The sequence below is a fragment of the Desmodus rotundus genome, chromosome 6 (assembly GCF_022682495.2).
Source record: "Desmodus rotundus isolate HL8 chromosome 6, HLdesRot8A.1, whole genome shotgun sequence".
Classification (NCBI taxonomy): domain Eukaryota; kingdom Metazoa; phylum Chordata; class Mammalia; order Chiroptera; family Phyllostomidae; genus Desmodus; species Desmodus rotundus.
In genome coordinates, this window is record NC_071392.1 from 137,770,193 (window position 1) to 137,797,771 (window position 27,579).

At 44.1% G+C, this 27,579-nt stretch overlaps 1 protein-coding gene across 2 annotated transcripts in view; it reads right to left on the reverse strand.

Annotated features, from left to right (window-relative positions):
- The window catches only part of DPYSL3 (dihydropyrimidinase like 3), a 99,657-nt gene that overhangs the window by 40,382 nt on the left and 31,696 nt on the right, over positions 1 to 27,579 (reverse strand). The window contains exon 1 of one of the 2 annotated variants that reach the window (XM_024576885.4): positions 18,345 to 18,567. The exons of the other annotated variant lie outside the window; for it this stretch is intronic. Coding sequence (XP_024432653.1) covers positions 18,345 to 18,383 — 39 coding nt within the window. The 5' untranslated portion in view covers positions 18,384 to 18,567. Of the gene's footprint in view, positions 1 to 18,344; positions 18,568 to 27,579 lie in introns of those variants that run through there. 2 annotated transcript variants of the gene reach the window in all.

Genomic DNA, 27,579 nt, shown 5'->3' on the forward strand with positions numbered 1-27,579 from the left:
GTGCCAGAAACTCTTAAAAAGCCTTATGTACATGTTGTCTAATTACCCCTCAACCAAATGCTATAACTTCTGTGTTGTTATTACCCCCAGTGAATTAATGAAGATGGGGAAGGTCAGGGAGTTCAGCTGATGGTCCAGCATCACATAACCAGGCACTGGGAGAATGAATTGTACCAATGCAAGAAATTCATGACAGAGGGGATTGTGGAGTCATGCAGGGTCCTTCATGCTTAGGGTCCTGGAGTAGGAGGGATGATGCAAGAGATGGCCAGGGGTTCTGACCTTTATTCTGAATCCTGGGAGCTCTGGAAGGACTTTAAGAAATGAGTGAAATATAATTTCAAAGTAAAAAGAAAAATTAAGATGACAGAATGGCCCTGCTGGAAGGAGCTAGTCAGAAAGTAACAGCAAGTGGCAGAAAAAAGGAAACAACCTTTATCACTTATATCGCCAGGAAACATATGGGATACTCAAACTGAATTACTGGAGTTTGGCAAAGGGATTATTTAGCAAAGTATGAGCTGGGTTTAGGAAAATTAAATGGATGTGCAGCATCCAGGGACCAACAGTTGAGTCATTACCATCCCCAGGTCTGAAGGAGTCAACGGCAAAGGCCTGGTAATGGGCAGCAAAGAGGGCAGCTGTATGAAGAGGTCTTCAGTTTTGTTTTGTTTTTAAGATTTTATTTATTTATTTATTTTTAGAGAGAGGGGAAGGAAGAAAGAGAGGGAGGGAAACCAATGTGTGGCTGCCCCTTGCACTCCCTACTGGGGACCTGGTACGCAACCCAGGCATGTGCTCTGACTGGGAATTAAACCGGCAACATTTTGCTTCTCATTATGGTGCTCAATCCACTGAGTCACACCAGCCAGGGCTAGAGAGGTCTTTGTGACAGAAGCTGAGACCTTCAGTGAAGGCATGCAGCCTTTCCACAGGTACACAGCAGGAGGCAATCAGGGAAAAACACCCTGACTTGACTGTTCACCCTTTCTCCAATCTCCAATTCCACCAGATGCCCAAGACAAAGGACCTACAGATGACAACCAGGCAGGTTCAGGGCAGGGAGCAGGGTAGAGAAAGGCACAGAGGGTATCTGGAGAGGCAAGCAGGAAATATCCAGCCCAGACCCTGAATATCCAACCATGGGACATGATTTCATAAACTGCAATATAGCCACACTATACATTATTATGCAGCTATTTTGTAAACAGGTTAAATTGGCATCTTGAACTGAAGATCTAAAATAAGCACAAAATGTGTTTCAATTCTTGCAAAGACAAACAAAAAATAAGCTATATAAATATATTTATTATGTTTTTTTGTGAGGAAGAGAAAGATCGGAAAGGATGCCCACCAAATTATTAATACTGGGCATGATAGGAGGAAAGGAAGCAGGGGAAGGACGCATGAGGAACTTAATTTTTTTCTTCTTTCTCCTCTATTTACTTATTTACATCATTTCACCAGTTGCACAATGTATATGACATTTGATTATTTTTCCAAGAGATTTAATAAAGAAAATTATAAAAAGGAAAAAGAATAAGGTGGTTGCTATAGTCTAGTGTGACAGCAAGAATAGGGATCAGAAAATGTATGCATGCTGCACAGAAGGCTAGAATCAACTCAGCAACTGAAAGGGAATGGAGGCCCTGGCCGGGTAGCTCATCTGGTTAGAGCACCATCCCAATATACCAAGGTTGCAGGTTCAATCACCAGTCAGGGCACATACAAGAAACAACTAATGAATGCAGAAATAAATGGAACAATGAATTGATGTTTCTCTCTCTCTCTCTCAATTTTTTTTTTAAAAAAGGGAATGATGGAGTGATGTGTCAAAATTGACTGAAATTTCAAGGCAGGATGGCAGGAAGGACCCAATAATAAAAATGGAGAACAGAAAGGAGAGTAACAAAGTTGAGGTGCAAGACTGTAAATAATAATTTAGACGTGCTGGTCAACCACACAGCCATGCAGAGGATAGCTAGAAGTGGGGGCCTGTGATTTAGAGGAAGTCAGGTATTCATGGATGAACTTGAGTTAATGTCATACTGAAAATCGCTACACCAACTGAAAGGCAACAGAGGATTGGAGAAGAGGCCCTGGAATGGAGTCAAGAGCCCTGGACTCTGGTCATAACTCTGTGACCCCGAGCAAGGCACTTAGCCCTTCTGGGCTGCTGGCCAATGTGAGGTACCCACTTCCCTCTTTCAGAAGTGTTTCTCCTCTTTGATCACTCCTGACTGGCAGCTGGCTTTGACTGAGCCTTTAGAATGACAGGGGCGCCTAGTGAATTCCCACCCAATTGCTTCTAAGAAACAAGAAACTCTTTCACTAAATCTGAAAGCCAGCCAAAATGCAATTCTCAGAGGAGAAATGCGGGCTCTGGGCTTGGAATGTGTGAGCGGCACCTTCAAATGACAGGCAATTATTCCTCATCTATTTGTGGTGGCCACAGGGATTCTTCTCCAAGTCTGACCTTATACTTTTAAAATTGGTGGGGGCTGCCTGGGGATTGTGGTTGTAAGCACACAAACCACTGGCTTAGGCAACTTCCTAAAACTGGCCCGTGGTGGATGCATTTAAGAGAACATACAGCTGCAATGTTGTAACTCACACCACGCTGCCGTGGAAAGGGCCCGTGGAAAGACAGTGTGGGAGGAAGGGACTGTTTCAAAGACCAGAGATGTTCCCCAATTTGCTCTGCTCTGGAGTCCAGGCACCAGAGAATGGGTCGATGCAGGAGACTGTCCAGTCCATCCAGGCCTCATCACTCACTTTGTGGCCAAAGAACTGAAGTGCTAGACAGCCTGATTAAACAGTGAAAAAGAGGGGACTCTGAAGCCACAGTCCTGGCTGTACAATGAGAGAACTTCCATCTGCCCCAAAGGACTGACATGAGTATGAAGCCTAGATTCAGATGTATAGTAGCTGTTTAATAAATGCGCATTTCTTTAGGAGTTGGATGCAAATGCTCTTTTGCTCAGTCAGGCCCGTGGTGCCTTTGTAGTGCCAGGAAGCTCCAGAGCCACTGACAATAAACAGAAGTGGCATAATAAACAGTACAAAAAAAAAGCCCATTTGGGCACAGCCCTGAAAGCCAACCCTTTTGGAGGAACTTCCCATGCAAAGAGAAGAAGGAGGGGTTGAGGCCAAAGAGCCAAATTCTACCATTAGGGAGTGTGCCAGGGTCTAGCTGGTCAAGAATGTCTAAAAAAACAGTCACAGCCTTTGTACCCAGTGATGGTTGTTTGAATTTTATTGATGAAAATGATGAAGTTCTGGTTGCTAAATTTGGTTGCAAAGGTCATGCCATTGGTGACATTCCTGGAGTCTGCTTTAAAGCTGTCAAGGTAGCCTTAGACAAAGGTGTGAAGGGAAGACCAAGATCCAAAGTTCTGATGGCAAAAACACAGTCATAAATTTTCATATGTCCCCTTCCCCCCAAAAAGGTGGATCCACATCTTCTCAGCTTGCTTCCTTTCACCTGGATGCCTCCTCACTCTCTCATCTAGCCCTAAAAAGTAGCTTGAGTTTTCATTTATCTTTAAATACCTGTCGCAAGAGCCCAAACACACTTCCTACGATGGAGTATGGGGAGCAGAGGGGATAGAAAAGATCACTCTTTTTTCTGGCTCTTTCTTCACACACAAGCAGACAATGGTGAGGACTGATTCTCTTGGTCACACCTGTCTATCTGCCTAGAAACCTGCATACCCGCAGCTCTGCTTTCATTTACTAGGTGGGTAGTTAGCAAAGCAGTGGCCATTTTTGACTCTTGGGTTCCAAACTTCTCCAAGTTATATTGACAGAGAAAACTACAGATGGTCTGAGAACAAGGGCTTTAAGAAGTCAGGCTGGCTTTGAAGGAAAGGAATCCTTGAAATAGATACAATTGAGGCTCACTTAAAAATGATCACTCAAAAATGAGACTAGTGGGCAGTTAATCCTATAATGAAATATTTCTTCACCTTCAACAAAGATCTAAGACTGTACACAACAGGCACCTCTTGAGATGCACTCAAGACTGCTTTGCCCTGGCCAGTGCAGCTCAGTTGGTTGGAGTGTTGTCTCGTAACCGGAAGGTTGTGGGTTTGATTCCCAGGTCTGGGCACGTACGAGAGGCAACAAATCAATGCTTCTCTCTTGAATCTATGTTTTTCTCTCTTCCTCTCTCTAAAAGCAATGAAAAAAGAATGTCCTTGGGTGAGGATAAAAAATAAATTCTTCAGAAGACAGCTTTTACTTGCAAATGTCACACTGATATTACAGGAATATCTCCCTTGCACTTGAAGGCCTGCCACCTTCATCCCTTCCTGCAAAAACATCAAGTGGCAGGTACTGATCAATATTTTTCTCCCACGTCAATGTTTCTCTTTCTCTCTCTCTCTCACTCCCTCCTTCTCTCTCTCTAAAATCAGTAATATATCCTTGGGTGAGGATTAAAAGAAAAGTGCTGTGACTACTGAAGTTTACGGAGGCAGTTGTCCCATGCATACAAAGCAAGTTGTAACGTGTATTAAATTGTGCAAATGAGTCACAACCCTGCAAGTCTCTTCAAGTCACCTCAGACGCAACAGTTTTCATCTGTGTTTTTTATCACTGATGTCCCTGTTGTCCCAAGTCTTTTCATCAGTCCACTCATTCAAGGCTAGGCTGAGCAAGGCCTTAGTGAATACAGCCGAGAACTACCTACATATCCTCTCTATCGCCAGGGAGCAGACAGACTCATAGCCTTCTGATAATACTGTTTCCTTGACACTGGTCTCCCCAAACCACTTAATCCAGAGTAAGCACATTGGTTTACATTAAAGGAGCAGTGTGCCTTTTCATTCGTTCATTTACTTATCCATTCATTCCTTCATTCAACAATTGCAAATGCCTCCTGTTCACAGGGCTAGGGATACAACAGTGAACAAAATAAATTCCCTGCCATTGACCTATAGGGTTGAAAGGGCAATGAACAAGTAAGCTAGGAAATGAGTGTAATTTCAAGAGTCCTAAGTGAAATTCAGAAAGAGGGTAAGGCTTGCAGGAGAGCCTGGGTCTGCTTCTGATGAGGGTTTCAGAGGCATGTCAGAAGCTGTCTGCTGAACAGAGCTCTGACGGATCGGAGGGAGCAAGTCAAGTAACGAACTGCTCCTAGAAAAGACTGCTCCCCGCTCAGAGGTGCAGTCGGTGCAGAGCTCTAAGCTGGAGGTGGACATGGCATGTGCAAGGGACAGCGAGAGGGGAGGATGGCTGATGCCCAGGCCCTGAGGGGCAGAGGCAGGATTGGGGTCCAGAAAGATGGATAGGGAGGGCCAGGCCACATGGAACCTCAATAGCCATTCCAAGGGTAGTAGATGTTTTAGCCCAGCTGTGACGGGATCTGATTTATAGTTTTCAAGGATCGCCTTTGTTATGTGTGGAGAATAGCCTTATGGTAGTGATTCAAATAGGGGTTCTGGCAGTCAGGTGACAGAGGCTTGAGCTAGGGTGATGGATGCAGTGATGAAAAATGGTGAGAAGGGGTTGAATTAATATTCTATTCTAAAGGTAGAGGCAACAAAGTCTCAGAGTGAGTCTATGACTGACTTCACTGGGACTTAACCTCAGTATATGCTGAAAACAAAACCCACTTAAGTCTTAACTTGACCGTGTCTTCTTACAAATGAAGTCCAAGTAGGTTTAAACCTACACATTTCGGCATTGGTAGACCACACAACCTTGAAACAGGGAGGACGCAGCTGTAAGAGAGCAATCTATATTCAATACTCAAGCAGCTTGTATTTCTCCTATCATAACAGCTGGGCTTACCAGCAGCTCAAGTGAATTTGAATTTTTTTCCTTTGGTTGATTGCATGTTTCTCAGGTCTTGTTCTTAAATAAGTTTCCACATCTGCCCATGTTACAAACGTATGGATCTGGTTTCCTGCTTTAGCAAATGTGACCCAGTGTGGGTAATAGATTCTCCTTTGATGGGTCCAATTCTTTCAAGGCCTGGGGTCTACCACTACGAACATTAATTCTTCATTATGTGTAGCTGTCCATTTCAACATGCAAAGGTGTAAGCCACTGGGAAGACTTAGTCGTGAAATTTAAATACCTTGAATATCTTTTTAAATCTCCCTGATCTCTGTTTTCATTCTAAAATCAGGGATCGAAAATTTCCTGTCCAATCAATTAAGTGCATTGTAAGTCCCTGAGACTGTAGAGTCCATTTTTTCTTCTTACTAACTTTTAAAAACTTGATAACAATGTTTATCAAACAGCTTGGATTATCTTCCTCATTGGGAAGTAGCACAGAGGACTAACTGAGGGTTTTAAAGGTAGGCAGTGGGGTGAATTTGGAGCTAGCTCCACCAGTTAGTTAACAAGGCAACTCTCTGAGCCTCAGTTTCTGCATCTGTAAAGTGGGTCTAGTAAATATAATCCAGGCATGTTATCAGGATGGAATGAGATGCTACATAGAAAATCATGACCGAAAATCAGTGAGCATGAGCATAATTTCTTATATCAATTTCCTGGGCTTCCCTTTTATGTTCACTGAGAACTTCCCACCTTTGAAGTTTTGAGTTTTTAAATGTCTTAAGTGTTCTTAAGACATTTAATGTGTTAAGTGTTCTTAACTCCCCCCTGCATTACTTTGCTAGAACTGCCATAATAAAGTATCAAAGGCTGGGTGCCTTAACCATCAGAAATCTATTTTCTCACGACTCTGGAGCCTAGGAGACCAAGATCAAGGTGTGGGCAGAGTTACTAGACCCACTTTACACTCTTCTGAGGCCTCTCTCCTTGGCTTATAAACTGCCCCCCTCTCCTTTCTGCATCTTCCTCTGGTCTTATTCTGTGTGTGTCTGTGTACTACTCTCTTCTCATGAAGACACCAGTCATACTGGAACGGGGCCCAGCCTTATGACCTCATTTCATTTAATTATCTCTTTCAAGATCCTGTCTCCAAATACAGTCACATTCTGAGGTACTAGGAATTAGGACTTTAACACATGAATTTTGAGGGGACAAATTCAGTCCTTAACAGCCCCTCACATTCCCTGCCTCAAAAAAAGTGTAAGAACAATACTGAACCAAGGCAAGAGAAATGACTCCTAAGCCTCATAAAAAGAAAAAAGAAAAAAAAATTTAAAATACCTATTTTGCTGTGTGATCTATGGCGAATTATTTTCCCTCTCTGACCCATATTTTCTTAATCATTAAAATGAGAGGGTTTAGAGTAACTGGCTCCTTATTCCTCTCCCTGCCTTTAACTGAAAAAAAACTAAGCTTTTTCCATAATTTCTCACAGCAAAAAGGGGCTGAAATGCAGCACGCAATGAAGAAACTGAAACAAACAAAACAAAAACGTTTCTTCTTTGTGGAATAAACCCAGGGTGAAGTCTCTGGAAGCAGAGGGCCGCATTCAATTGCTTTCAAACCCTCTAAGTTGCATAAAGCCCTTACTCTAAGGCCATAATTTAAACCAATTTAGTTGGATAAAGCAGAAACTCCACTCTGAATTTATCAATTTCCCCAAACAAAGTAATCTCATCAAGATTTGGGGCACAGATTGGCTTTGAGGGGAAGGGTGTATGATTTCAAACAAAGGTCTCCTTGAAAGAATTAAGGGGTGGGGCAGTTTTAAAACAAACACACATACACACAGAAACTGTCAAATTAAAACCAGCTCCCAAGCCTATAGGTTAAGCCATGAAGGGGGGCTGAAGGGAAGGACGGGGTATGTTTCCTTTCCAGCTGTGTAGCTTCAGGTGCTAAGACACTGTGTACCTCTACAAATGTCAACAGCCTCAGTGAGTCAAGGCGGCAAGCAAGGGTGATGGTGAGAAAACAAATACGCTCATTGGAGAGGGAAATGGATTTCCTTGGAAAATGGCACAACTGCTAAAGCAACTGGAGCAATAACAGAAACATAAGACTAAGGTTAAAGATATTGGAATTCAGCCCTGACTGGGCTGCTTGGTTGGAACAATGTTGTGGGCTTGATCCCCAGTCAGGGCACATACGAGAATCAACCAATGAGCCTGGCTGGTATGGCTCAGTTGGTTGGAGTGTCACCCTGTGAACTAAAAGGCTGCAGGTTAGATACCCAGTCAGGGCACTTGCCTAGGTTGCAGGTTTGGTCCTGGTCAGTGCGTGTACAGAAGGCAACTGATCAATGTTTCTCTCTCACATCAATGTTTCTCTCCTCTCTCCTTCCTTTCCCCTCTCTCTAAAATCAATGAACATATCCTAAGGGCAGTATAAAGAAACACAACCAATGAATGCATAAATACTTGGAAGAAAAATCGAGTTTCTCGCTCTCTTCTCTCTCCAAAATTGATAAATTTTTTTAAAAAATTGGGATTCAAATTTATAGAGTGATACCCATGAGCTGAGCAACTTTGGGCATTATTCAACCTCTCATTCTGGGGTAAATTTTAATTTTAATTTAATTTCAACTAAAAAACAGCATCTGAAAATGAATCCATCATTTCATTTTTGTTGTTAATACCAAGATCTTGGAAACCACCAAAAATATCTAAACAAAATATGTTAATTTAACCAGATCCCCAAGCACAGGGATTAATATGTAAGTATTTAGAATTATGTTATGAAAGACTATTTAAAACATGGGAAGATGTCATAACATATTGTGGAATGAAAAGCAGGACATAAAATAACATGAACAATATATGGTACCATTTTAATAAATGACATATACAGTCATACAAAAATCCTAGATGAGTATATTCGTAAAGTTTAAAATGTCTGTCTCTGATTAATTTCATGTTAGCTTATTTTTATTGTCCTCATTTTGTTTGTTTTTTTGGCAAATATTTCTATAACTACCAAGCTTTTTCTGTAATTGAAAAAAATGTTTTCAACTCAATTTTAAAATCTCAGTACCCCACAGTAAACCAGATACTAGAAAAAGCCCTAATTCATTCAATCCCACTAGGGTCTTGGTTTCCTCATCTGTAAGGGAGGACTGAATTAAAATCATCTCTACGGAGGCTCTTGACTCTATGAATTTCACAGAGCCAGGTTAAGTCAAAACCTCAGCAGCAGAATCTTGCTTAGGGTCTATTAAGAAGCTGGGGAGGTGTGGGGTGTGGAATGAGAAGGTGGTATTCTTATCTATGTTAAGAAGAATCCCTCATTGGTATTTTTGCTAATTCAGTGCAGAAGAGCCTCCATTGCTAAGAGTAGTGGGTACATCCCTAGCAAGTTGACTGGGTAAGTCCAACAATGTGGAGCTGCCCAGAAGCAAGGCTGCCCTTAATGGGAAGGTGGGATGGCTTCCAGAACCAGGCAGTGCTCCTGAGTCCAACCCCATACAGAGGAGGGCACCCCCTGGCTCTTCTTTGTGACTCACAGAACCAGAACTCCTCACTTGTGCTTCGGGGGAAATAGGTACAGAGAAGGACTTAACCCTGGACTTTAAGGAAGTGAACTCCAATTTGAACCAATATCTCATCCACCTGAAGGTGGGAGAAGGTAAGAAAAGGTAGAATTTAAGGTAGCACCACAGAGCAGAGTTAAGAATGTGTGCTCTCAGTCAGTTTGAGTTTTGGTTCCACCAATTTTGTGAAACTTTAGGCAAACTAAACCTCAAACCAACGAATGAATTTTAGAATATAAGCCAATAACAGGAAAAGCTCCAAATATAATCCCAGAGAAAGTTGACAGATGCATAGGGTGAGGGACTAAAATCTTTAAGAAAACAAACACACAAGCATAAAAACATCCCTTTTAAAGGGCCAACCCTAACAGAACTCTGGGTTGCTCCTTCACCAAACTCCCTGAATGGCGGAGCTGGCTGTGCAAATGCAGACAGGCCTATCTAATTTCAGCTAATACCTCTAATGACTTGTGGCCTCCGTGCAAAAGCAGAAAGAGGCCTCAATTAAGATCTATGTCAGATTCTGGTTCAAAAAGTCATGGTGACAATTTTCTCCATTTGAACGAAGACATAAAGGTCTCTATTAATTCAGTAAGAGAAATGATGGTTCTGCTTTCAAGCAAGAAGCACCCAGGTGGGCCCCTGAAACATGCTGAGAATGAGGCCAGATGCAGAATTTGGAAGGACAGAGCATGGATGGAGGCCACAGGAAACAAATACCAATGATGGATGGCCAAGTCGTGTCCTGGTTTTCCTGCTTTTCCTGATAAAGGGCTGTCAATTTCCTCTTGGTCCACTGATCCTCTGCCAGTTTCTTAGATCCAGGCCTTACCTTTTAAAACTTAACATTCTAGAAAGTTGTCAGCAAAAGGGAGGATGGTGTACAAGCAAAAATACATGCATGTTCTGATCCTCTTCTCCCATGAAATTATTTTTGCAAAGTGTTTTATGTCCATTCATTCAACAAATAGTTACAGAGGGCTTGATAGGTGCCAGCTAAAGACTAAATACTGGAGATTCAGTGGTAATGAAAAAAAACCATCCCTACCTCATGGGGCATCCGTGGCATTACTTGACCTTTGGGGTGGGTTATTTCTATTAGATGTAAGCCATCTCATTTAAAATATTGGCAAGAACAACTGAATAGAGCTCAGTGAGTATAGGCAGACTGGGAGTTGTTTTCTGTTGGTCTGTCTGCTTGTTTGTTTGACCGGTCTAGATTTGGGGCAATTGTTGCCTTTGTACTCTATCAACGGTAGCCTTATCCAAAAGAGAGACTGCATGTGCCACCAAACGGGTCATACTATCACTTTAATAACACTCATTTAGCCCTGGCCTGGTGGCTCAGTTGGTTGGAGCATCATCCCATACACCAAAAGGTTGTGTGTTCTATCCCTGGTCAGGGTGTGTTCAATGATTTTCTCTCTCTTCCTCCCTCCCACCCTTCCTCTCTCTCTAAAATCAATAAAAACATATTCTCAGGTGAGAATTAATAATAACAACAACAACAGTAATAATACTCATTTAAATTAATAGTAACACTCTGCTAAGGAAGTGAATACTAACACTCTCGATCATCATTATTCCATTTCTCTCCTGCACAGAGTCTATTAACCAAGGCCACTGTCTGAATAAGAAAAAGACTGGGATTTTAAGGGTAAAAAGCAACCAAAGACCCTTATATCCGACACAGATGTTGGCAGGTCCCGCTGAGTGGAAGCCAACAACTGTTGCTCTCATCCATTCTCTCACTGCTCTCCCTTCCCTCACGCGGGGAGGGCTTAGAACTCTTCTCTGTGAATCTGGAACTAAGCAAGGAGGGGCTGACCATGATCTCATGAGAAAATAGAAGACACAATAAAGGCTCACAGGGTCAATGCACTAGCAAGGACTTTAGGGGTCATCCAGTTCAGTGCCCTCGTTTGACTGGTGGAGAATCTGAGAAGGATAATAATGGTTTGCCCAAAGTAACACATAAATTAAAGACAAGGGCAGGCCTGAACCACAATGTGCTGACACTTTATCCAGGGCTTTCCTTCTTCCCCTGCATCCTAAAACAAGAGGGCTCCTCTTGGCCTTGGCTGGGTAGCTCAGTTGGTTAGAGCATCATCACAACGTGCCAAGGTTGAGGATTCAATCCCAGGTCTGCACACATACAAGAATAAACTAATGAATGCATAAATAAGTTGAACAACAAATCAATGGTGTTTCTTCCTTCCTTCCTTCTTTTCTTTCTTTCTTTCTTTCTTTCTTTCTTTCTTTCTTTCTTTCTTTCTTTCTTTTTTCTTTCTTTCTCTCCCCCCTTTCTCTCTCTCTTCTCCTCTCCCTTCCTCTCTCTCTCTCTCTCTAAAATCGATAAGTAAATTTTAATAAATAAAAGAAAAATCTGATTTTAAAAAAAGAGGGCTCCTCTCTTAAAATAAAATCTCATCCTATCCTTCAAATATCACTGTCCAGTGCTCCCATAGTGGGGAAAAAGATTGATGAAGCCATAAGAAATATGTCTTTGAATTCCAGATGTCCCAGATAGGTTCCTGGGCCACTCTAGAGTGGACCACCCCCTCCTCACCCCCAATCTGGTGTAGAGTGCTGGGTGTGCCCTGGGTTTCTCTGCCTGGCTGAATGAAAACAGGGAGCCTGGCTCCTTCTATGTCCAGGATGAGGACAGGGACACAGAGTGAGAAGGAGCCATGGGCCCAGATCTGCCACTAGGCAAGGCAGAAAAACAGCATCTGCTTTTCCATCCTTTTCCACTCATACGTGCTCCTGGGCAAAAGCCAGGAGCTAGCTCAGACAGCTGCCAGAGCTATGCATGAACCACTGTCAGGGAGACATGCACTTAGTTGTTATTCCAATGGTGATGTGATAGGTTTGGCCAGACCATCCCCACTCCTTCTATCCTGTGAACACATTTGTGAGCTAACAGGTGTGGACAGTGGGAGGTGATGGGAGGTGAGGAGAGTCACCTGTGGATATGGAATTACTGCTTTCCTGCCTGTGAAGCTAACTCACCTCTGGAGGGATCGATCCCCAGATCTTGCTTTTTCAGCTGTGTGACTTGAGTCAAATTACTTAATTTCTCTGAGTCTCTATCCAGACCACAAAACGATGGTTAATAATCGTAGCTACAGCAGTTGTTGTGAGTTAAATTAGATAATCTGCTTATTATGTGCTAACACACTAAATAAATGGTAGCTATTAATAATAACTCCACTATTCTTAGTCCCATCTTTCTAATCGCTGAGTGCACTACAGCTTCAACTAGGGCCAAAAGAAGAGGCCAAGCAGAGGGGCACATACTATTCCACCAAACCACTTTTTTGGTCCATTTCATATATTGAAATAGACACATATTGAGTTTGTGAGAGAGGGATTTCACAGCAGAAGAGTCTGAAAGCAGAGGAGCCTATCTGTCTGGGTTGTGCAGGGTCTTCCTCATTTGTTCCCCTCTGGCCCACAGAAACTGGGAGGGAAGGGGAAGTGGGGCACTGCTTCCAGTGAGGAGGGAGTAACCAGGAGCAGTTCCGGCTTCCTATTAACATCCATCCCCAGAGGTGATGACATATTCAAATTTCCAGTCCCCTTATGATTAGAAGTGCTGACTTAATCAGAGGGAGGCACATTTACATCCCAGCGAGATAATCCTACCACTGCAAACATTTTGTGATTTTTCAAATGTGATAGCAGACATGAATAGTCCTGAGATGTCATGACATAGAGGACAGAGGGCCTGGCAGGGTCTGAAGAGATTTTTTGTTCTTTTTCAAATTCAATTTTATTTTCCTTTTTCCATTTAAGGAGAAAGGGCGGAGCAAAAGCCACTGAACAGGGAGTTGTGAAGAAATTGCTAGAGAGGGTGTTTATAACCTGTGTCCCTCTAGGCTAGAAGCTGATTAGGACTGAAGACAATATAGTTCAACTATGAAAAGTGTCTTTTACTTATGTCTAATGGCCCCTATTAGATTGTCACAAATGAATGACAGGCTGAGGAACATTGTAACATAACTAAAGCAGGAAAAAAATGTTTTTTATAACATCGTGCTACTTTTTATTTGTTTCTGCAAACTCGTATTTAAAAAAAAAAATGTTTCCTAAGTAGTTTCTTTCTACTCCAGACCTTTGTCGAGTCTTCTTTTATTAATGTCCTCGTTCCAAAGAGTTTGAGATTTTATAAATAAATCACTGTTTACTTTCTTGAATGCATCCAGGGTTCACAGACCACTTTCAGGCTCACTCCCTCATGTGAACCTTTCAACAGCCCAGGGAGATAAGCAGGACAGATTTTTATTTATAAACTGGCAGTTCTACCACAGAGACTTGAATTCCCTAAGGAAATCGATTTCTTCAGAATTTCCCCAAGCACCCAGCTGGCTCCATCGGTTACTAATAGCTCTTTATTCAGCTGACGTGTTTTGCTGCCATTTGGGAAAGAGGGTTAACCTGGCTGAGAATCAACACATACCTGCCCAAAATATAAAGTAACAAATAAGCACCCCAGGCAAGGGCCTGGGCTGTGATTTCCATGATCAGGTATCTAAGATGCTTTTCATTCCTACATCTTTGATAATTTTCCTCTGTCTTTTACACTGGAATTGCCCTTCCAAGATGCCTTATGGATAGAGCTGGCTTGGGGTGACTTCTCTTACTTCTGTCTCCCAAGCTGTAGACCTCCACGTCCTCATATCTGCTCCCCAATGCAAAGCGACGCCTACTGAAGCAAGAGAATGGCGAGATTAAGGTGTGGAGGTGCTGCACTTGCCCCTGCTCAAGTGTTGCAGAGGCCTGGGTGTTCCCCAAGTTCATAAGCCCCCCTCACTTCCCCTCCCCAAACCGCCCCCCCCCCCCCCGACTCACAATGCTCACAGTCACACCCTGCCCTCTGTCCAGGTGCCCTAGACCAAACTCTCCAGGTCCTCTTCCAGACTGAGGATGTTTTCCAGCAGTTCCCAAACATCCCACACAAATGGCACAACCTCCGAGGTAGCGGAAATGCCCTGTCAAGCAGTATTTATGGAAATCCAATTAGTATTTGGAAAAAGCCATTTCTCTGTGCTTGGTCTCCTGGAGGGAATTCAGGAGCACTTTACCCACACCTTTCAAAACCTCCGCTGCACGTGCCTCTGGGAGGCAGTGGCTGTACCAGCGCAGTGGAGGCTGTGAGGTCAGACAAGACCTGGGTTTCACTTCCAGCGTTACCCCAAAATTCTCCCTGGGTAGCAACAGATAACTGACTTTGCCTATCTATGCTTCAATTTCTTTAACTGTGGAATGGGGACTCTAATAATAGAACACAAATAAAGCACTGGAACCTAAGTGTTAGGTCCCTACCCATTCCTGTGGTCAGCTTCAAGTTGTAGATTCTATCAGAGGAAAACAGTGACTGTAATTATCCAAACTTTCTACCTGTGGCATCGATGTGGTGGCCACCATTCCTAAATTGGTATTTATATTCACTGAATAGAATAGGTAAGAAGGCCCATGTTACAGAACTAGTTGACAGTGGCTTCCCAGGTCCTACCAGGAGTAGAGACTGAATCTTCCTCCTAAACTACCTGCCCCAAGTCATAGCCATGGCGGAATCAGAGACGTGAACTTTGATTTCCACCAGGTGTGTAGGTTTCTGTCCTGCCTGTAACATTATAGCTCTGATGTGGGGCAAATGCATTTGACTTTCATGGGTTTTGTTTGTTTGTTTTGTAAATTAGGATAACTACAGTACAACCGCAGTGTTGATTCAAGGATGAAATGAGACAACGCATGCAATAAACACTTAATGGGTGTGATCTATTCTTATTAGGAACACTTTTAAATTCATTTATCCATTTACAGGGACATCATTAGGTATCTCTGTACTAGGCACTGTGCTAAGGAGTGGAGACAGAGGTGAGTGACAATACAAGGTCCCTGTTCGGATTTCCGGGACCACCTCCAAAATGCCAGTCTCTGACATTTAGAAGCAAGGACTAGTATTCAGGTAGATGGTTTAGGTCAGGCAAGTAGATGGCCTAAGAAGGCACAGTGATATCTGAGGCCTGAGATACAAGGAAAGCCATAGCCAGTTCTACCAGGCACAGAGAAACCCCTACTCCCTCCAGGAAACCAATACACACAGGGTAATGAGAAGGCTTTACTCTCAGGAAGGCAGCACAAATAGGTGGAAGGAAAGACAACAAGCAAAACCTTACAGTGGCCCCCAAAACTGTGGCAGAAGGTGGTGCCTGGGAAGGTAAGGGGTATAGGGTGGAGAAAGGCTGCCCCCATCGGTCCTTGGACTATAGTGACATTTTAACTACTGGGTGGAGCAGCCTTCACCAGAAGAAATAGGGAGAGATTAGTAAATTTAATTCAAATTCTATAATCTTACCATTAAAACTGTACTAGAATCGACAGTAGGGGATATACATTATACTTAAATTTTTAATCAATCTCTATCCATGTCCATATTTTTATGTTATCTAGGAAGATAAATATCTGAACCCTTGCAGTATGTGGATAATCATGACCATCTCTCGTCATGCAAAAGTACGAAAGTATTTTATCTGAAATAGAACCCTTGTTCATGGAAATACAAACATAAAGCGTGAGAAAAAAAAAAACTACAAATGGATTTCTTGCTCCCAAAGAGCAGCATTCCTCCCCCACCCAGTCCTATCCCTCTTCTCCCTCACCCCTCCTTCAACAATGAATATCAGGCAGCCTGGCTTGAAGAAATTCACAACCACTGTACATTCCTGTCACAGCTGCTGGAGACACAGCCCCAGCTTCAGGCAGAGGCTGTTATGCAGCACCACGCCCTGCATGCAGAGAGAAAGAATGGAAGCCACGCTGAAAATGAAGGATGAACCCCCGGGAAGAGCATCCAAACAGGAACAAAAGGAAACCTCTTGCAAACATGGCTCTGGAATTAGGGGACAGACACATCTATGGTGCCTTTTAAGGCAAGTAAGTTACCAGACCTAAATCTCTGTATCTTTCCCTAAAGGTGGCTTAAGTGATGCCTAGAAGAATGGGTGTGGCCCTCAATGCCGTGTCACAAGCTAAGTCCCATTAGAAGAACCATTGCAATCTTCAGACTAGAAACAAACAAACAAACAAAATCTGTTCTCTGCTTATCCCAAACGGGAGAATGGGCAAACGCATCCTGGACATAAAACAAGTGGCATATATGCAACCTACCTCCTGCGTGTAATAGCGTGAGAGCTAGGGTTCTCCTCTCTGAGTTAGGGACATAAGCATAAAAATTGAGCTTTTGTCCTAATCAGCTTTATTTCCCTAATGATAGCTTCCACAGCTCTTTGCAGAGACAACTGGCAAATATCTGTTAAAGACCCACAATGTTTATTTAATAATGGAAAGTCCATGAGAGCAGGTAATGATCAGTAAAGGAGAATGGGTTTAAAACCTATGGCCTCGACCTGTCAGAAGGATCCCTACCCATCCCAACTTTTCCCCCAGGGGGAAGTGTTTCTTCCCTGGGACCAGAAAAATAGCAGGGAGGGGTGGGGCACCTGTGTGTGGAATGAAGCTCAGATGCAAGAGAAAGGTAGAGTGCTGCAGCAAAAAGAAACCACTCCACGAAGTGCATCAGAGGCAAGAACAGCTTCCTCCTGCCTACAGAGGGGAAGGTCCTGCATGCCAAATGCACAGGGTGTTGCAAGCATAACCAAACAAGTGCAAACAGACTCATGCCCATAGCCAAACCTAGTGAACTGGGGGCAAATAACCACAGTAGCAGGTACCGCTCTGCCCTCGGGCGGCTGCAGAGCCTCCCAGGGGCCAGCGGATCACTTCCTTTGTTCCCCGTGCAAAGATGGAGTAGCCAGCCACCCATTCCCTTACTACACAGCACACACACTGCACACACACCTCCTTCACTACAGACAAAGCACAACTGCACCGCTTGGTGCTAAATTAACAAATGCCAGTGGATTTTTTGTTGTTTTGCTTTTTTTCTTTTAATGCCCATTCCAGTCTGTAGTATGTCCCTTCCATTTGGGGGCATCATTTCAGGGCATTCTGGAGGAATCAGACCAAGGCGCGGTATTCTGCTGCAACAGCATCTTGCTGGGCGCTGGTGTAACCGGTGGCTTCCATACCTGATAAAGGCACGTCCCCTCCCCACCCCACCAAGGTACTCGCCCGGCACATCTCACACCCGCAGGCCCTGAGTGGCTCCGTCTCGCACACAATGGCACTTGGACAAGGCATGCACACGGCGTGCGCCTGCAACTGCAAACTAAAATCTCCTCTAAAAGCTCAGCCTTTTCTTGGAATGAGGAGGAGACGAGACATGAAAAATGTAAAATGCATCAAGGGCAAAAAAAAACAAAAAACAAAAAAAACCCCGTAAAAGTTGTCTTTCCCGCTACAACCACATTAGCTGTCCAGTCCCAAACATGACGCACAGAAATACGAATCAGGTGAATGCAGGCAAGAAGGGGACAGGGTGAGGACTGAAGGTCCAGACACCCCATCACCCTAGCGGCGAGGGGGGCAGAGCCGCAGAGCTGGAGCTGGGAGAGGGGCGCGGTCGGGCTGCCCAGTGTCCCTAGGGTAAAGTGTCATCTCTCCACACCCTGCCCCGCCAAAAGCAAGCTAAAGCAAAAAGCATCCCTAGCCTGAGGCAGCACACACCGACACCCTAGGAGGCGCGGCAGTTCAGAGAGGGCCGTGAGCCGGCGATCTCTGGGAACTACCGGGTGGTGGGAAAGGAGGCTAAATAATGCTAAATTCTCCCCGCCAGTGTTTGGGTTTCCTCTTTGTTTTGTTGTCCCCAAACTCCAGGGTCGCTCCGTCTCAGTGGCGCCCGCCGCGCCGGCTGGACTGACCGCCGCTCTCCACCCCCCCCCCCCTCCAGACCCAGGTCCCCTTGCCTCCCCGGGGACCCGACCAGGGATCCAAGCCGCCCCGCCCGCGGCGCATCGGGACCCAGCGAGAGTGGGAGGGAGGCGGCGGCTCCCGGACTCACCGTGATCCGCGGGATGTTCTTCTTGCCTTGGTAGGACATGGTGGCGGCGGTGGCTGAGCAGCCGCGTCCCTCCCTCCTTCTCTGGGCTCCGGCTCGCCTGCGCCTTCCTCAGCACACAGCGCCCGGAGATCAGGTGGAGCGAATGGTGCGCTGGCCGCCTCCCCTCGCCTCCGCCCCCCTCCCGGGCTCCCGCGGCTGCTGCCGGAGACAATAGTAAATCCCCCTGGTCTCCCTTTCACCCCCGACCCCCCCGCCACACACACCCTCCTCCACCCGCGTTCACGCCCAGGCTTTTTTTTTTCTTTTGCGGTGCCAGTTGGGACCCCGTAAGACAAGAATGGCTGGTCTGCGACTCCTCCCTCTTCTCTCTTATCCCTATTGATTTTCCTCTTTGCAGCTGCCTCACCCACTTTTTCTTTTTCTTCCTTTTTTTTAAAAAAAAATTTTTTTTGTGACTTGCGAGTGCGGCGGAGCCAGTGCGCTCCGTGGCCACCAGGGGGCGCGAGGGACTTTTCCGGGCGGGGATGCTGCAGTCCCGGTTCCGGAAGAGAAGCGCTAGGGTCGCCCTCCAGGCCTCGAGGGCCAAGCCCGGGAAAGCGCCGAGGCCACCCCCAGCCCCTGGTCCTATTTCTCCCATACCACGCACATTCCAGAAAGGTGACACGTCCCTCCCAGAACCCGCCCTCCTCGGCTGTCCGTCTCGGGCTGGATGGGGAGCCTCCGCCTTTGTTACAGCCCAGGGCTGGGCACCGCCTCTGCTGGTCGCTGGGTGTGTACCCAGCTGGCGCAAACCCTTAAAAAGCCACAAATTGGTCAGACCCGGTGCATCCAGGCCGGCCTGCGGTTATCCTGAGACCAAGAGCCTAGGTATCAGAAAGCATAAAACCATCCTCTCACTCTCGGAGGACTGAGGGGGGGGCGGTACGGGGCACCTTGTCAGCTAACATCGAACGTATTCTGGATTTTAAAAATACTATCAAAACAATACGCTTTAAATGAACTCCACTGCCTGGTTCTCGGGATGGAAGAATGAGCATTGATGTTGCTTGGCGAGTAAAAAGTAGAAAACACCTGTAGGGGAAGGCAGAGCCCCCGCACGTTACTGCTGAGCAGCGGTGGACTCTGTGAGTCAACCATGTGCGCTGTTCACCATCCCGAGTTTACTTTAGGCAACAGGACTGATAACAACAGTCACAATGCTATTAGAAGCAAACGCACGCCCTTTCAGTGCTGGAATTTATTGTTCTTTAGCTGCCCGCTCAAATGAAACTGCCAAAGGAGGCAAATTTGGAGGGGCCCCTGTGAGTGGGAGCTGAGTGAGGGCTGTGCTTGGCTAGGGAGCTTCTAGCTCTCCTGAAAAACAATACCAATCATACCATTTAAATAACAACAAAGGCTTGCTGTGCAAAAATTATAAAATCCTCTAAAGATAAGTCTCCTATCATCCCCACTCCTCAACTGTGGATTCTAATGCCCTACGAAATAGAAATTATTTAGATGTCACTGAACATAACTAGGTCTGTGTTAGGGATGATGAATTCATAGTCCTCTTAGACGAGACACTGACCAAATTTCAGGACTTCTTTTCATTAAAATGAAGACTTACTTTGCAATGCAGACGCTATAAAAAGCATCTACAGCAAGAGAGTACAGAATACTCAGCTTGGGCTTCCCAGAAAGCTGAAATGAATTAGCCTAGTTGCAAAATCAAGGGGGAGACTAAGGCCCCCTGAAACATTCCCTGCTCAGGTTAATCCAAGCTTCTGGTTCCTTCATGGGTAACTGGGCCGAATACGGTCTTCACAGGAAAAGCCCACACCACTCTCCACTTCATTTCTGTTACTCTGACTGGGACCATGAATGCCAGACAAAGGTCACCTCCCTGAGCAATTTTGCAAAGCACGGGGAGGGGGTGCATGTGGTAGAAAAAGGCTGAAGCCAAAGGCACGCCCTGAATATTTTGCTTTGTTCTTAAACCTTAAGTGCTGAGACCACTAGCCAAGAGTTGTGAAATTACAAAGCATTCTGGGGATTGGCATGCAAATAAGCAGGATTATATTTAGAACAGAGTAAAAGAGAATTCAGCTACATACTTTGAAACCCTGCAGAAGTCTCTCTGAATCTTTCCCATAGATTTGACTGCCCCTAACTTGTTTGAGGGGATCTTGCAAATGTTTTAAAAAAGCAAAAATATATAAGGGACATTTACAATCCTAAAGAAATACTACTACTTTTTCTTTTCTTTTCTTATTTTTACTTCCTGGGTTTCTTTGCCTGTCCTGCATCCTAATTACCTCCTCTGTTACAGTCATTATAACCCAGAACACACTCTACTAACAAGATTTATACCACATTTTTGGTCACTTGTTTGTGTGTGTGTGTATGCACGTGTGTGTGTATTGTTTCAAATTACAAGATTGGTTAAACTCTTCAAGGTCAGGTTTGCCGGCAAGAAGCCATGCAGAATAGGACCTGAGATGCGTTTCTCCGGATCAGACTGCTGTGACAAGCCATGCGCAGGAATGCATAATAACCAGCTCATCGATCCAAGCTGTTGCCACCATCAGAAATGTAAAACAAACACGATTTTTTCCCTCTTGCATCCACTTCAATCACCTTTCTCCTTATCGAATAAAACTCAAGTGTCTAAGGTGTGTTTGAAGAAAAAGGCCTTCCTTGCCTTTGCCTGTCTTATTCAAGGATTGAAAAGAAAGGCCGCCATCAACACAAGATGCCTGCGTGTCTGGCCAAGAGGGTGAGGAGTGGAAGCACATGGATGTTTCCCACAGGAGGATGACTCTGAATGGTTTTCCTTGGACACACAGCAGTACTTGGCTTTTGGTATCTCAAGAAACTATGAGAGAGGGAGGGAGACACAGACAGACTTAATTTAGACTCAGAGAAACTTAATTTGGCCACCACACCTACCACACCCCTATGATTCCACGTCTCAGTCAAGGCTAGGTTATTCTAGTTGCTTAAGCCAAAGTTTTGGCATCATCCAAACCTTGACTTCTCTCCCTCAATCCAATCCAATTTGCACTGCCTATCCAATCTGTCAAGAAATGCTATTGGCTCTGCCTTTTAAATATATCCAGACTTTAGCCTCTTCTTTCCATCTGCAAAGATGCTGTCTGTGCCTAGTCGCCATCAGCTATTATTCGGACTACTGCAGCAACCTCCTAAGTGGGCTCTCTTCTTCATCATTTCTTCATTCATTCTCACCACTTCACACAATATTTACCTTGTGCTTACAATATGCTATTATTTTTCTAGGTACTAGTGTTCCAGGGGTGAATCATACTAATAATGTCCCAGATCTCACAGAGTTGACTTTATGCCCTTGTTATCCCCCTTCTGTATTTTATTTCTCTTTGTGGTATTTTTTCATCACATGACATTAATTTATTATTGAATACTATCCTTCTTCCCATCACTAACTGAATGTAAGTTCCTTGAGAGCAGTGAATGTGTCTGTTTTATTCACTGCTATGTCCTGAGTGCACGAAATAGGGCCTTGCCCATAGAAATTGCTCAATAATTATTAGGTGAGTGAATGTAAGAATGTTTTAAATTCTGTCGGAAGAAAGACTAAATAGATGGAGTAAGAACTGCATTTAAGGGACATATGGTTGGAATCTAGATTTAAGAATACTTTTGCTTCTCTTATGCCTCTTAGAGTTTCCTGATTCTAGATTTGAGAGCAGGTAAATTCAAGATGGTGAGGAATCACTTTGCTAATACGATACTGTCACAAAATTCCAAGGCAACACATGGGCCGAATGGCTTGGTAGAATAGGTTTGGTACTTGAGCGCTGATTATAAGCCGTGGCTTTGAAAGGAACTGCCCTCAAAATGTATGAGAAAATCAAAAGCCTTGTGGTAATTTAAAGAATTCCTAAAAGTAAAAATTGCTAAGTTCAGTGGGAAAACTATGGACTTGAACCCAGAATGGTATATACCATTTAAGGATCTGGGCTTAGGAGTAGAAGGACCTTGGTCCATACTGCCATTCATACACTTCCTATTTCTATGACCTTCAGTAGACCTCAACTTTCGGAGGCTGGGTTTCATCATCTCAAAATGAGCATCTATTACCTACCTTATAGTGGTTTTGTGATGGTGTATGAATTCATTCAATTAATATTTATTGAGTATGTACTATGGGTACCTAGGCATTAGGGATGCAAATATTTGATCTTGAAGCTTCCATTCTAGGGAAGGAACAAATCAAGAGTGAAAAACTAAAATATATAGTCTTTAAAATGATGGCAAGTGCATTGGGGATAAATAAAGCAGAGATGGCAAGGTGAAGGTCTTTCCAGAGTCTCGAGGACGGGCTGGAATTCTACATACAGGGGTCACAGAATGAAAGGTGAGATGATGGCAGCTTAGACCAAGTGGTAGCAGTGGAAGCAGTGAGATATGGTTAGACATTGGATAAATTTCAAGGTAAAGCCAGCAGTATTTGCTGAGAATTTCACTGGGGTATGAGAGAAGGGAGAATCAAGGATTACACTCAGTTTGCTGGCCTGGGCAACCCAAAAGATGAAGGTGGGACAGGGAAAGTTGTGGGAGGAATGGGACTGGGGAGGAAGGTCCAGAATTTGTTTGTGGGCATTCCTATTAAACATCCAAGAGGAATGTTGAGCAGGCAGGTGGATGTTCGAGATGAGAAGTCTAAGGGAAGAGCTGGAAGAGAAATACAACTTTGGGAGTTGACAGCATTTAAAGTGACAGTACTGGATGAGATGACCAAGGAAATGAGTGTAGATAGAGAAGAAATCTGAGGTGAGAAGCATCCCAAATGGAAATGAGCAACCTGGGACAGAAGCAGAGAGAGTGGTGCATGAGAGAGGGGGAACCATGCAAGTGTTGTGTTCTGAAGGTCCAGAAGCAAAATTTCTGGACCTTCAGAAAAGACGAGAATGTGTTCAGTTCCTTAATTGCTGCTGAAAGGGTAAGGAAGATGAGAACTGAGAATTAACCAGTGCAGGCAAACACTGCCTAGGCCACTGAGGACCTGAACGAGAGCACCTGTAAAATGACTATCCTAATACCCATATCTCAGTGTTCTTTTGTAAGCATGTATGAAACTATTCAAGTGGTATTTACTGAGCACTTACTAGGCGTGTACGTGGGCCAGAGCAGTCTTAATGAAGTTGTAGGGGTGAAAATCAAAGTGAGAATTGGAGACATCTAAGACAGGCAACTCTTACAATGGATTATATTGCAAACAGGGACAGAGAAATGGAGCGGTAACTAGCAAAGTGGAATGTAATAGGAGAGAAATAATGTCATGGTTGTATGCCAAAGGAGCTCATTCAGTAAGCAGAGAAGACTTCATGATTCAGGAGAGAAAGGGGACAAATGCTCTATCATTCTTGAATGGGCAACACAGGTGACGACATCTAGTGTTCATACGGAGGGCCTGCCCCTTAGCAAGGAACAAGGATGGTTTCTTCACAGTAAATCATGGGAAGAGGATATTGGCACAGAGAAAAGAGGCGAGGTAAGTTTCGTGGAGGGAATTCATGGAAGTGCTCTTGTGATTGTGTCTGTTTTCCCTGTCATCACCTGAGACAGTCTGGGAGGGAAGGTGTTGGAAGTTAGAGGGCAGAGGAGTTGGTATGAAATGATTTCCAGGAGAGTAAAGGGACTAGGGAAACATGGTGTGATTACCTGGCAGCACAAAGATTCCCTTCAGTTACTGGCCATGACGTTAAAGAAAGACTCATAGGCATGTTTGTGCATATCCCTCCAGCCATGTACAGCTGCACACGTGTGAACATGGGGCAGGGAGTGTGTGCAGTTTAACAAGGGCTTTGCTAGATGAGTGCTGAGAAGGGATTGAAGATGAGGCATGGGATCTAAGCTAGTTAGAAGAGAAGGGAGGGCACAGTGTATGGGGAGTAAAGGACAGTGAACCTGTTGAAGATTAAATAAGATTATTTGTGCAAAGCTCTTAGCACAAAGTAAGTTAATTAGATGGCAGCTATTCTGACCATTAGTTTTTTCAATAGAAGCTAATGCTATTTATTATTATTATTTATGAAATAAGATCAAATTAAAGAAAAAATGAATAGGAAATAGAGAGGATATACAAAGCCAAATACCAGTTATGGTCGGTGATTTGAAAAGTTTAATAAAACTGCCCTGACCAGTGTGGCTCAGTTGGTTGGGCATCATCCTGCAAAGCAGAAGTCCACAGGTTCAATTCCCAGTCAGAGCACTTGCCTGGGCTGCAGGTTTGGTCCCCAGCCAGGGCTCATACAAAAGGCAACCAATTGATGTTTCTCTCTCACACTGATGTATCTCACCCTCTCTTTCTCCCTCCCTCCCCCTCTCTCTAAAGGTAATTAAAATCTTTTTAAAAAAAGATTAATAAAACTGCTGCATTATATATTTTTATAAAATTGTACATTTATTTATTTTGACATTCAATATTATTTTATATTAGTTTCAGGACTTACCATTATTTTTAAAGTTCTGAATATTATTTGCTGAAGTTGTTTATGATAGGGGCTATGTCTTAGTTGTCTTTGTAGTCCCTCCTCTTCTATAATGCTTGGAATAGAGTAGAATCAATGGGTAGAAACTTTAATTGCCTAGAGGGGAAAGTCAAGAATATTCTGTCTCCCTTTTAATCACCAAAATACCTAAAATGAGTGCACAGCCACTTACACAGTTTTCACTACTGAAAATAATTTCTACTTGTTAAAAAAAATTCTGTTTTTCTATATTAATATGGGGATTAACATTTCCCCCTTGTCCTGATGTGAAAGCAGAGAAAAAAAGCAGTCCCAAAACCAATATCAAAGAGTTTTGAAGGGGCAAAGCCACACACTAGGCCTTTGTGAAATACACAGGCAATTCTCAGTGTGAATAAATAAACCGTCAATCTCAGAACTGCCCATTCAGTCATTTGGGTCTATAATTTTACCAACAATTCAAACAAAGAAAATCTTAGTCATGTAATTCCAGTGTCACAGAATGAACATCAAAGTGTTGATTCACCTGTTTTTTTATTAGATGTTTACATATTAAACACACAGAAATAACCTGACAGACAATCCTACCCTTGTTATGCATAAGCCAAAAAAAATGATAGTCACAAAGTAGTATTCCCATGGGCTAACCCCAAAATCAAATTTACACTAGAGTGATCACGGTGTGCAAATCTCCTTCTCCCTAGATGGAGCTTCAAATTCGCTTCTTTACTAGAGAATGATTCTCACGGCCTACGGCCTTCTCCACAAGCTTTAATGGCAACTCATTTCAAAGCCACAGGCAGGATTATCCAGGTGGGCCCAGTGTAACCACAAAGGTCCTTATAAGAGGGAGGCAAAGGGTAAGAGAGAGAGAGATGTGATGATGGAAGCAAAGGTCAGATGATGTAACCATGAGCCAAGGAATGCGCCCACCTCTTGAAGATGAAAAAGGCAAGGAACGGAGCTTCCAGGAGGATCGCAGTCCCACTGACACCTTGATTTTAGCCCCGTAAAAGCCATTCCAGACTTCTGACTTCCAGAGCTGGGAGAGAACAGCTCTATGATTTTAAGTCTGTAGGTGTACAGTCATTTGTCAGAGCAGTGATAAGAAACTAAATGTGGTAGAAATCAAAGTGAATCATCAAGGGTTGCTGATCAGGACACTGATTCCCCTTGCCCGGTTTCTGGATGTGACCTAGTTTCAGGCTTGCAAAAAGTTAACTGAAGGAGAAGCTGGGTCATCAAGAGGAAGGAGCCTGCAATGCTATGCCTAGTGTATATGATAATGATTCCTCTACTCCTTCCTCAAGGGGTCCTAGCACCATATCCTAATGCCACTATCAACTGCGAAAGGGGACTAATGAAAAATCTTGAGGACCAGTTGGATACAAGTTCCCAGTGGACACTGATACTCAGAGACTTGAAGCATCCTTCTAGCGCCTCGGGTAGAGAGGAGGCCTGTTGAAGCAGGTGATAATTGGACCCCTGGTCTAGATCTGGCTTAGTTCCGGACTTGTGGGTTCACAGATCCACCTAGTGGTCATTTTCACAGACTTTCATTGATTAACCAGAATAGACAAATATGGCAATTAATACAACTTCCACATTGGTTTCTTAGCCTGTGGAATAACAGTTACCAAGTAGGAAAGACCAAGTAGAAGGCTCTAAAACTGACCCCCAACCCCTACCCAAAGATATTAAATCTAGATAGTAAATCAAAAAAAGTTCTGCATCCTAAAGGAATAGCAGAGATTAGCAACACCCTTAAAAACCTGAAGGATTCAGGGCTGGCAGTCCCCTTTCTATTCCCATTGAATTCACTAGTCTGGGCACATGCATTGGAATGGGATCCCACATAACATCCAATCAGATCAGGAGGCCTGTTTAAAAGTGAATGAAATGCAGGAATGGCCATATGACTGTGGGGTCTACTAACTATACCACATGCCACCTCACCCTGAAGCTGCCACCCTGAGCGGGGAAGAATGTCCTACTAAAGGCACAATTGAAGCACCGATTCCAAGACAATTCCTTGAAGGATAAAGTACCATCCTCCAAGCTGCATTGGGCATTTTATATCAATGTCCTCTATCTAGTGCTGTGTCCAGAAAAGAAGAACACATGGACTCAAGAACCAAGCAGAAGAAGCAGCAGGAGTGACCCCTCTTGCCTTCACTCCCAGGGACACGACTGGGAAGTAGGTGCTTTACATTGCTGTAACTCTGGGTTATTTAGTCTTTTCCCCCAAAGGGGGTGCTTCCACCAGGGAGCACAGCAACAGTCCGACTGAACTTCAGTTCCAGTGCTTCGGGGCATTTTGGCATCTGTGCTCAGGTGAGTCAGCCTCCTTTTAGAACCCTGATAAGGGGGAGACAGGGCTGCTTACACAACAGGGGCAGGAAGAAGTATGTATGACCCCCTTGAGATCCACATAATTTTTTTAGGTATGACCTCACCCTATGTTGCTGGTAAACAGACAAGAACATCAGCTATACCCTGAGAAGGGCAGGGTGATCAGGGGCTCTGAACCTTCCGAGAGGCAGGTCCATGTCCCAACACCAATAAATCCCCTGGACTAGTAAAGCAGTTAGCTAAGAATGAGGAGAATCTAGAATAGTCAGTAAAGGACAACAATGAAGATTACTGTGGCCCTAAGACCAGCAATGGGAAAAGAGGCCCTCAGACCCCCAAGAGAAGAGGGACCCCAGATCCTGGAGTTGTTGCACCGGGCACTTACACAAAAA